At 39.1% G+C, this 11,707-nt stretch overlaps 1 protein-coding gene across 1 annotated transcript; it reads left to right on the forward strand.

The window, feature by feature from the left end:
* The first annotated feature begins 1,304 nt into the window (after positions 1–1,304).
* Positions 1,305–9,776, forward strand: LOC117824419 (solute carrier family 23 member 1-like). The gene is made up of 12 exons (XM_034699898.1): positions 1,305–1,352; positions 3,679–3,825; positions 4,028–4,185; positions 5,444–5,603; positions 6,501–6,682; positions 6,778–6,898; positions 7,016–7,172; positions 7,375–7,628; positions 7,755–7,919; positions 8,833–8,941; positions 9,074–9,169; positions 9,306–9,776. The coding sequence occupies exons 1-12, from the start codon at positions 1,305–1,307 to the stop codon at positions 9,557–9,559; spliced, it is 1,851 nt and encodes a 616-aa protein (XP_034555789.1). The 3' UTR covers positions 9,560–9,776.
* The last annotated feature ends 1,931 nt before the right edge of the window (positions 9,777–11,707 follow it).

Here is an 11,707-nt window from a genome sequence, read left to right on the forward strand (position 1 = left end):
GAGCAACAGATGAGCGCAACGAATAGACAACACAAGGATCAGTCAGAATCTAAAGTTGACGTGTGTTTTCTACACATTCCAAAGAGTTCAGCATGAAACAGCCGCTCCCCATCCGTTATAGATAAGTATCTTAATGAGGACTCCCCTGGACTCCACTCAGATTCTTCACTGGTGACTCAGACTTGACTTAGATTTTGACACTGAGGACTTGAGACTCTACTCAAGACTCAAGGTTTGGTGTCTTGACCACAACACTAACAAACACACAGGTGACGCAATTTTTATTCCCTCATCAGCTTGTTTTGGCTTTGCTTGTTCTTCTTTGTATGTTATGGTCAATCCCATTCACACACTACAACCTACTGTGTCAGAGTAAGTAGGTCTGTTAATATGTACGTTTTTATGACCCTGGGTTATATATTCAGTGAACTGTTTCTGTTGTTCTGTGCAGCCCTGTCTCCTCCCTTGCAGAGTGTGGATGTTTCTGTGAGTATGCCTGTGTCTCTGTGTGTGTGTATGCCAGTGAATCAGATGCTGACACAGGTTCGGCCTCTGATTGGTCAATCAGGACTGAAATGCTGCTTGGTCTGTAACAGCCCTGGTGCAAGATGCGTCAGGGACGTGACCGCCCTGCCAGATGCAAAGGCCACCTAGGGCTTTGCTTGCCCAGCCAGACGCAAAGGAAGACCCTAAATAGGGTCCAATAATGCCCATGGCTGGGGGCATAACAAATAAAAGCAGCTCATATCAGTTGTTTTTATTTGTTATTAATCGGATCGGTTGGAACATTGGAAGGATAAATAATAATCCAAATTCCCATTACTGTCAAGTAATTTGTGGGACAGATATCATGCTCCCCTAATATTAACAGAGACCCAACTATAATCTATTAATGAGCAGCTGTTGCAAGGGGAAACCTTCTTTTAACAGGCAGAAACCTTTAACAGAATCACACTCATTGGTGGAGAGCTATCTGCCACAACTCTTTTCTTCAATAAGAACTGATAAAGGAACCACATTGTAAAAATAGTGACTAATGATCCCTTTAAATATGTTATCCAACTGTTGGAGAGCTTTGTCTTGAGTCAACACAACAACATCAGCTGTAAAACTATCGACTAAAAGAAACCAATGTCTTGCCAAAGAGATATAACTTTACAACTCAACTTCTGACTCCTCCTCATTATTCGACTACTTATCAACTAGAAGCTTTGAAAGCACCTCTTGTTCTTGGAATCCACCGCCTCAAGCCATGAAACAGTTTTATTCCTTTTTGTTTTGGTCTTGACTTGAGTTGAATTGCTATGGCCTCAGGGAAAGATATCGTTGGACTTGATAACCCTGCATTTGATGTAAGTACAATGACTTATTTTTATCAAATACCAGGGCAGGCCTGTGGCAGAGGCAGCATGCAAATGCATGGGGGTCTCTGGTATCTCTGGTGCCCAAACGAGTGAGAAAACTAAGTTGGAGACAATAATGAAAAAATACTTTTTTTTTTTAAACTATCATCATTTTCTAAATCATTTTATATAATATCATTTAGTAATGTTAACAGAAGCCAAGAAAACATAATTGCATCAACTATTTAATATTTTCTTGCTCCTGCTGAACCCTGACCGGGCGCATTACAACACTGCTGCGCGTAATCAGCTCATTGGGGAGAAGAGCAGTGACACCGACGTACTGATCAATATCAGGTGTATTAACAAACCCTATGCAAATAGAAACTCAAAAGCCCTCTGGAGCTCGGGGCCCACGAAAAAAGAACACAAGAGGAAGAAGAGGAAAAACGAGAGGCAGACAGAGGTAATGTGCTAAAGGAATTTATTATTTATATGCAGAAGTTATACTAGATTGTTATGGATGGGTGATAGTCCAGTTCATGCATCCTAATCCCAAATCAACAGCTAGAGTTACGATCAGTTGTTTCCACTGTATGCAGAGATTATCCATGTGTTCAGAAAAAAAACTGTGTAAGTAATAGACTTCTCTTCAGTGAAGTACAGTAGCCTATGTTGTAGGGGACATAAGACCCACTTATATTTTTATTTACATTTTTGTGTACTTAATTTGCTCATATATTTTTTATTTCTATTACCTGGCGAGTTGTTATCACCAATGTATGTTTTTTCAGTTTTTAACACTTGCCTTTGAGTAGGCCTATTTATGTTTTGCCTAAGCTGAAAACCAGCTGAGGTTTCAGTACTGTTCTGGAGCAAATATACTACAATTTCTGGACTAATTCTTTTAAAAGTGTGTTATAGTTTCACTGCTTAGTCACTACTGTAAAATACCATGTTGACAAAATTAATTTGAATGATCCCAGTACAGTGTAAACGCAGCAATGTAAAAGAGGGGTGGGTGGTTGTTTCTAAAACCTATGAGCTATTTAAGTTTGATCAAAAGATTGTTTGAAGCCTGTCACCGCTAAAGAGTTTTTTTCAGTGTACTGTAACTTGCAGGGGTTTTCAAAGTGGCGATTCTGGTGTCTTTCGGGACCCCAGGCAAAATGTATGGGGGGGCCTCCCAGCGCACACTCGATTCAGTCACAGACAGCAGAGCTGGTCACACTCAGCTGCTAGTTTAGATAACTAATGTCCCACATGAAATAAAAAACACCATAATGTAATGCTAGCTTATATTGTTATTCAAGTTATTCGGTGCTTTGCAGAGAAACTAGAGTGAGTGCTGCCAGATGGGTTCCTTTAAGGTGGTCTCAAGTGGGGGCCCCCACTTGCAACTTGACAACTGTTTCTGGGTTTTAGAGCAGTATATTGCAGAATATACCCATTGTTTCACAAGTGCTCATCTTCACTCTACAGATGCACTTTTAAATTATATAAATCAATCCCCTGCTAACCCTGGGCCGTCTGTGACCCCTTCTGCTCCCTCCACCTCTGCATAGCCAAATGATGCTTCATCAGGTATTTATGGATCTTTGTAGTTCTACACTGGGTTATTGTGTGTTCTGTTAGATGATACATTTTATAATTGCATTTATATTTGTTTTATTTTATGATAAATATCTGTGTTATTGTTATTTCATTAATGTTTAAAATGTATTTTTTATTTTGAAATAAAGAAAATCTGTAAAACATAAAGCTGTTTGCCATTTTTCTTTAAGTGTTTACATTTTGTGATTGGTGGTGGAGTTGTTTGCTATACAAGGATCACCAGCTGAAATCTTGCCTACCAAATCGGTTAGTGCTGGCTCTGTCAAATACAGTACAAAAAAAATCTGTAAAAAGTACAGATTGTGCTAGTCTTAGCTTCTGACATATTTTGCAACTCATTGCGTTTGGAATGATATGGAAAATGGGAGCAATTCAGATTAACATTTTCCCTATGTTATGTTGCTTTGGCTGTAACTCATTGACACTCACGCAATACTACTTTTTAAAAGGCTTTAGTCGGATTGTTAAGAGCTATATTTTTTTTTTTAAATTGATGTTTAACTTTCCACATTTGCCACAGATACTTCAACAGATTAACAAAGATTCCTATACATAGTTTATAATGTCTCTTGACATGGAATTTCTGTTTTAGTACATGTAAAAATCAAAACCTGTTTAGAATAAACTACTAGCCATAGAGAATCACTGAGAACAGGTGTTTCCTATCTTGTCTATTTGTTTGAGCCTGTTTTTGCATCTGCATGTTTTGATGGTGCTACAGACTGGTGAACAAGTCAATAATCAACTCAGAGGAAAGGAAGGAAAGACAAAAAAGGGCAGCTTTGAAGCAGAAGAGGACAGAAACAAACCCATCTATTGTGTGACCGATGTTCCCCCCTGGTACCTTGCTATTTTTCTGGCCATTCAGGTGAGTGTAATCCAACTTGTGCTTCACAGTCATTTGAATTCCTTAAGTACTGCAGCAGTTGAATCCATAATTGTATCATTTCAATTTTATAAAAAAAATGTCATTAAAATAATTTGTATCCTTCCTCTATTGCACTGGTGTTTGTTGTGGTGGTGTTACCAATGTAATCTTCTTCTTTTTTTTCACTTGCTTTCCTGTGCAGCATTACCTGACAGCATTCGGTAGTATCCTCTCCATACCTCTCATTCTGTCAGAGGGACTGTGTCTGCAGCATGACAGCCTGACTCAGAGTCAACTCATTAACACCATATTCTTCGTCTCCGGCCTGTGCACCCTGCTGCAGGTCACCTTCGGTGTCAGGTCAGATTGACGGTGCTGATTCAATACACCACTCAACACTCTGTAAGGATAGGTTGGCAAGACAGTTAAGACTAACTTACACAGGTTTGAATGTGAAAAGTTGAAAGTGTTACACTCACCACAAGCATATTGTTTTTCTTCAGAAGTTAATGGAGACAAAACTATAGCTAAAAGAGAGTGAATGTATTTATCATAGACAGAAAGACTTATCCAAGTGGCTATTGAATGCAGAATGTCTGTTGCTATACATCTAATTATTAGAGTCCTTTATTTATCCCGGGGGAGGGAAATTCGGACTTTACAGAGCTCTTATAACCAGTATGAAAAAATAAAGTCAAAATATTAATAGAAGGAGTACAATTTTTTGAATAGTGACTTTGTGCAATATAGTCAAGTGCAATACACAAGTGCAATAATAACATAAACTGTGCAATAATAAGACCGGGAGAAAAAAAAATCCCTCTCAAGTGTGAACTTTGCGGCTCTGTGATTGATTTGTATGTCGTGTGTATGACAGTGTTTTTTTTATCCCTGTATTTATTACTTTTTATGCCTTGATTGTTTTGGCACCTAATGAGGACTGCAACTTTCAATTTCTTTGCACTTGTTGCAATGACAATAAAGGAATTCTATTCTATTCTATTCTATTCTAAATACGAAAAAGATGAAATAAAATAAAGATCAATATAATAAAATAATACTAAAGTATATACAAAAAGCTCAGAATGTTTAGAATTATCTATGTAAAAAGTGCTGGGAATGAAGGAGATATATACAAGGATATTGAAATGGCAGGGATATTGCACAGTGTATTGCGCAGTTATTGTTCAGTGATCAGAGGGATGAGTTGTACAGTCTGATGGCCACAGGCAGGAATGACTTCCTGTGGCGTTATATGGTGCATTTAGAGGGGATATATATTCAAATACCAGCAAAAAAAAAAGAAAGAAAGAAAGAAAATTGCCACCAGTCTCAACTTTGGATTTAGTGTTAATAAGCAAATGCTAGCCTGCAGATATAATGTAAACATTTAGCCAATCTTCTAGAAATTAGCATGTTAACTTTGTCAAGGCAGGCTCACATGGATACAAAATGTGTAAAACTAATTTCAAAATCTTCATCAAATGCAAACTAACCTTGCAGACTATATTATTTTGTAGTGTTACTTTTAGTAGATGTTGTTTTTGCCTAATTTGTCATGAAATAATTTGTCTTGTTGACTAACAGATTATTACTTCTCTTTATGTCTCACGCATAGGCTTCCCATCCTACAAGGTGGAACATTTGCTTTGCTAACACCTGCTGTAGCCATGTTATCTTTGCCAGAGTGGAAATGCCCAGCTTGGACCCAGAACGCCACTCTGGTCAACACCTCCTCACCTGTCTTTATAGAAGTGTGGCAGACCCGCCTGAGAACAGTGAGCTATCACAAACACTTTGCATTTACAACTGTAAGGGAATTGGAGTAGAAGTTTAAAAATGTATTATATTCAAAAACAAAAAAATACTGGGGTGTAATTGTGATACAAGTAATACAGTCTTTTTGACAGTACCATTGTTCTTGCACAATAGTGCTGGTATGAGTTCCAGGGCATTACAATGGTTCAAGTACAACTAAGTGCTTAATGTGGTACAAGTATTATAGTATTTTTGACAGCACCATGGCGCATTTGTATGTTCCCTGATACTTGTACTATGGTACCAATATGGTTAGAGTACCAGTATAAATATGTGGTCTTACCTTGAAGGTACTACAGTGAAAGTACCAGGGTACAACCATGGTACATGCACCATGTTACTGTCAAAAATACTGTTGTTTTGTGACCATGTAGTACCCTGTTACTCTGGTGCTATGGAACCAAGTCCTCCACCTGAGGTGGACCAGGAGGAAAATGTCAGTGCAGCACCTGTGGAGAAAGCTGTGGTGAAGCCAAAGCGAGGGAGGAAAGCTAAACAACCTGAACAAGCTGTGCCAGAGCAGCAAGATGCAACCTGCACTCCCAGTCAGGATTTTGTTTCGTCCCATTGTAAAATTCTTATTGGTTTTAACTTCAAACAAAGTCTGATGTCCAGTCACAATTTCATTTTTCATTGTCTATACTGTATATAACAGTATTTGAGTTTTCCATCCTGAACGTCACATCAGAATGAAATGACTGTTGTGTAAATATGATCAAAGATGAGATAAAACAGCACTTCTATGAATCAATGGTTTCTGTTGTAGGTAGTTACTAATCAAACAGTCTATCAGTCAGACTGTGAAAGTGTAGTGGCATCAATGCCTCTGATTTCAGATATTGTGTTCCTTTTTATAGCTGCAGGGCTCTATCATGGTGGCCTCCCTACTCCAGATCCTGGTTGGTTTCTCTGGCCTGATTGGCTTCCTCATGCGCTTCATTGGCCCTTTAACCATTGCCCCCACGGTCTCTCTCATCGGCCTGTCACTGTACGACTCAGCTGGAATCAAGCTTGGCAGTCACTGGGGCATCTCTGCTATGTAAGTCCAATCTTCCCTTAAAGGGGGGGGGGGTCATTAGTGGCAGGCATTTATGTTATCAGTCCCTGATTTTTCAGTTCTTCTTATGCATACAGGACCACAGCGCTGATCATTCTGTTCTCCCAGTACCTTCGTGGTGTACCAGTTCCTTTCCCTGCATACAACAAAGCCAGGAAACTGCATACCTCAAAGTTCTATATCTTCCAGGCCGTACCTGTATGTTCTCTGTTTTTTTTTGTCATTCTCTTTATCATCAAAAATCTATGTTGTTTTTTGAATTTCTGTTTTATTGAATTGATATTGACCCTGATACTAATATCAGATATTGAATAGATTCTGCTGGGCATAATGGTGTCATGGTTAGTCTGCTACCTTCTTACCATCTATGACGTCCTACCATCTGATCCAGCCATATATGGACACCTGGCCCGCACTGATGTGAAAGGGAATGTGGTTGAAGAGGCTTCCTGGTTCTCAGTTCCTTATCCTGGTCAGTTTACGAGAATCACATCAATACTCCCTTGCTGTTTCTTTACTTTAATCCCTTTATTCTATTGGTTCATTATTAATAAATCCGTCAAACATCTTATTTGTGGAGATCACACGTAGATAAGATAAAGGCATAGTTCGTCTGGTTAAACCTAATATTTACTTCTGACGTGCAGTAAACACAGTTTTGACTTCCTCTTCAGGTCAGTGGGGTGTTCCAACCGTGAGCCTGCCAGGTGTGATGGGCATTATGGCTGGTATAATATGCTCCATGGCAGAGTCTGTGGGTGACTACCACGCGTGTGCTAAGCTTTCAGGGGCTCCTCCTCCTCCTAAGCATGCTATCAACCGGGGCATTGGTATCGAAGGGCTTGGCTGTTTGTTGGCAGGGGCCTTCGGCTCAGGGAACGGCACTACCTCATTCAGTGAGAATGTGGCTGCTCTGGGTATTACCAAAGTAGGATTCTTACTAATACTGTGACATCCAAACGTATACAGTTTGGCTTTGGTACATTGTCAGTTCAAGAACAGAACAAGCAAATCTACAAAATGTTCATTTTTTAAACTGTTTCTGTGACACCAGGTGGGTAGCCGGATGGTCATTCTTCTGAGTGGAGTTTTCATGATTTTGATTGGGATGTTGGGTAAAGTTGGAGCCATTTTCACAACCATCCCCACTCCTGTGCTTGGAGGAATGTTCCTGATCATGTTTGGAGTCATATCTGCAGCAGGAATATCTAATCTGCAGGTAAACAGTGGTATTAGACATGGGGCCAGTTTCACATAGATGACCATATTTAAGCTGTAACTGATGATATGATGTCAGACCATGTCTACATTCATCAACAATCAAGGACCGTATGGGAAAAACCATGAAGTTCTTGAATGTCTTATATGTGACCTTAAATTTACCTTTGGGGAGAATTCCCTATAGGGATGTTTAACTGGGAAAATGTCAGTGTTCAGTCCCTTATGTGAAATGTTCTACCTTGTGTAACGGCCTCCCTGGCAAAACCAAAGGCTCACACGATGGAGACTAAAAAATATTCAAGGGACGTTGGATTTAAAGTTCAAGCTTCATTAAGCAAAAAAAAAAACCCTGAACAAACTAAATGTTCAAAACAAGAAAACAATCAAAAGAAACAAGAAGTGTCTGCAGACCCCGACCAAGAACAAAAGGTGGGAAGATGCTAGGCCATGCAATAGACCATCGCTCACAGCACTTCTGAGAAACCTGAGAGAATAAGAGACCTGGACTGAGATAGACTAATCTAACGTGACCAAACCCAGTAATCTAAAACATGTTGATGTACCTGCTTAGGGGGACAAGAAGGTTAATGAAGACAACAAAAATATGTTTGTGACAACTGTGCTGCCCAGCAAGTGTGAGTCTGAGAGAGAGGAGGAAGTTTCTGCTCTACCTTCCCCTCTTTATGACCTCTTCCTCCCTGAGTGTTCATTGCAGCCAGGCTGAAGAGGGAGGGAGACCAGAGAGAAAGCAAGAATAGGGCAGGCCACACATAACGCCTTGATCACTCATTTATGAGCAAAATTAAGTTTGGCCTGACAGCAGATTATGATATCTCTGCAAAATCAGTTCATTGTTTGCTTCCACCTGCTTGTAACTGTTCAATAATGGGCTGACATATCTAATATAACAGTCCACAGATATGAACTCCTCCAGGAACATATTTGTTTTTGGCTTTTCCATCTTCACTGCACTTGTTGTCCCTAACTGGATAATGAAGAATCCTGATTCCTTTAAAACAGGTGCGTTTTGCAATGAAGTTTTTTTTACATTCAGGATTGTAATTGGATTGCAAGTGGTGCTTATAAATTCAGAGGTATTCTACTAATATTGTACTAATATGTTCTCTCTTTTACCTTTGCTGTGTAACTCAGGTGTGAACGAGCTGGACCAAGTGATCCACATACTGTTGTCCACACATATGTTTGTAGGAGGGTTTCTCGGCTTCTTCCTGGATAACACGATTCCAGGTAAGTTGAGGTGGAAGATTGCTAGTGAATCAATACAGCTCATGTCTTCTCTCACTATAAACTAGAAGTGTTTTATAGAATTAAAAAAGTATGGTCTCCTGCTCACTTCTAATGTACTTTTATGTCACTGTTCCAGGGACCAAACGCGAGCGTGGCCTCTTAGCTTCTGATGAATTCAATCTCGAAGACTCGGGAAGCGCAGAAACTGAAGAGGTGTACGACCTACCCTTTGGCATAACCTCTTGTCTCTCGTCTCAGTCTTGGATTCGTTATGTCCCATTCTGCCCACAGAAGGGTTATAGGACTCAGCACAAGTCCGAAGGCAATCAGACTTCATACAATGAGCAGCTGCCAAACTGCACAGAGGTCACTGAGGAATTTGCTTTTTAAAGTCTGAAACAGAGTTGGTGTGATAAAATAATGACGTGAGTAATGTATCTGCTTCTTTTTTGAAGTCATGATGCCGTTTTTTTATCAAACAGAGGCCACAGAAATATTGTCAGGTCCAAGGATCTTTATTCATTAACCCTCCTGTTATGTTCGTTTCTCTGGAACAGCAATAATGTTCCTGGGTCAATTTGACCTGGGCATATTCAATTATCCAAAAGTGTCAGAACCCCAAAAAATCCCAATACACATTTTTTTAAATCTAGTTTTTAGCGCCATTACTAACCATTTAAATCAAGACTTAGTCCATTGGTGTTCTTTAATTCTCTCAGATCATGGTTCAATGAGGATAACTCACTCGTTTTTTATGAAAATTCATGTTAAAACTTTTTTAGTGTACATTGGAGAACCCTAAATATGAATACAATAGTTTTACATGACATTGGTTTTGGTTTATTTTATTTTACATTTTTATTTTTATTTGTTTTTATGAAGTGATGTTGATAAATTAACACTTGACACCTCTTCTGTCACATGCTGCCCATATTTTTTATGCTGCATTTAGCTGGTTTGGAAGGCATATATTGCTTAAAATAGTCTTTAAAAAGGGTCAATTTGACCTGCAACATAACATGAGGGTTAATCACTGGTTACCTTTTAAATCAAAGTTCCTTTTTGTTTTCTCTTAATCGTCTTGACATGCATTTTTAAGAGCAGACCTATTCACCTGTTGCCCTGTGAGGAAAATCAGGCCCTAAAACATTTATCTGGCCCGTTGTCTGTTAATATAACAGTGCACAGTCTAGACCTGCAAAGCATCTTGAGATTATATTTGTTGTGAATTTCGGCTGTGTAAATAAAGATAGATCGATTGATTTTAAAATATTATAAAAATGAAAAGAGGAATTTCTGCTGTTGATACAGCCATACAGAGATAGCATCAGCCAATTTGCCTGTACATTGATTGACTGATATAAGACCATCTTCAGAACAGTCTTTATAAACCGATCCTGAGTGCTGTTTATCATTTATTTAGCCCATGTTGTATAAACTATGTCAAACTGTAAAAAAGATGTTACATGTAAAGTGTTTATTAAAACAACACCACCCATCTTTTTATGAATAATTTAATCGTATGTGTAACCATTTTTTTTCACTATCTGAGAGAAATAAAAATACCTTACTATGACCTTTCGCTCTCAATACCTGTCAACATGCATTAAAAAAAGAACTACTGAGCGATCAAAGTCTTATTGTGTCCCGGTGTTTCTCAGAAATTTTCCAATAACGCAGCACTTAGGTCAAACACACACTGACAGAAAACAGGAATAATGCGTTCCTCTTCATTCTCCTCTTTCAAAGGAAATTAAATTTAGCCTGTGGATAAATTTGTTATCACACTCTATCTTCACACTGATGGAGGCAGCTGCTTAAAAAAACCCACAGCAGCAGCAGTAGAGACCCTCGAGCTGCTATTGTGTTTCCTTCTACCAAAGCAAACAGAGATAACACATCCTCTCAATCTTTCTCTGAGACTTCATCTTTGTCTTCATCTGTATTCATTTCCTCTGCCTCACACACTCTGACAGGCAGGTGGGATATGGTGTAACGCTCTGATCTGTGGAGTCATCAGTTTTCCCCCAGGCCCATATAGACTGCTGGTCAATGGTCAGCTGCACACTTCAGTGTTATTTCAAGTGCAGTGTAATCTGCACTTGTAAATATATTACTCCCCCCCCCCCCTTGGATGTCTTCTTTTCACCTCACTCAGATCACAGAACAGAATATTAAAATTTGTATGATGGTCCTCAGGGAAAAGATTTTGCGCAGTTATTCTCAAAAGGCTTTTATGTAACTCTGTGCAAGATATCTGCATTTCAACAGGAAATGATCATAACTCAGCAACTCGCAGCTCATCAGGGAAGGCTTCAAGTCTACTAGAACCACATATAAATGTTTTTTTTCTGTCTGAGGCTTCAACGTAGAGGAAGTGCTTTTAATCTTTCTTTTTGAAATCTACGTTATATCATCGCTCCTCCCAGCATTCAAACATTTCATGAGATATTTTAAGCCTTTGGAAGCCTTTAAATGCCAAGTTTATCTTTAATTCTGATGCACATTGAGTAAGGGGAGCAGTTGAGTGACAGAAAA

This window comes from Notolabrus celidotus, chromosome 13 (genome assembly GCF_009762535.1).
Source record: "Notolabrus celidotus isolate fNotCel1 chromosome 13, fNotCel1.pri, whole genome shotgun sequence".
NCBI lineage: Eukaryota > Metazoa > Chordata > Actinopteri > Labriformes > Labridae > Notolabrus > Notolabrus celidotus.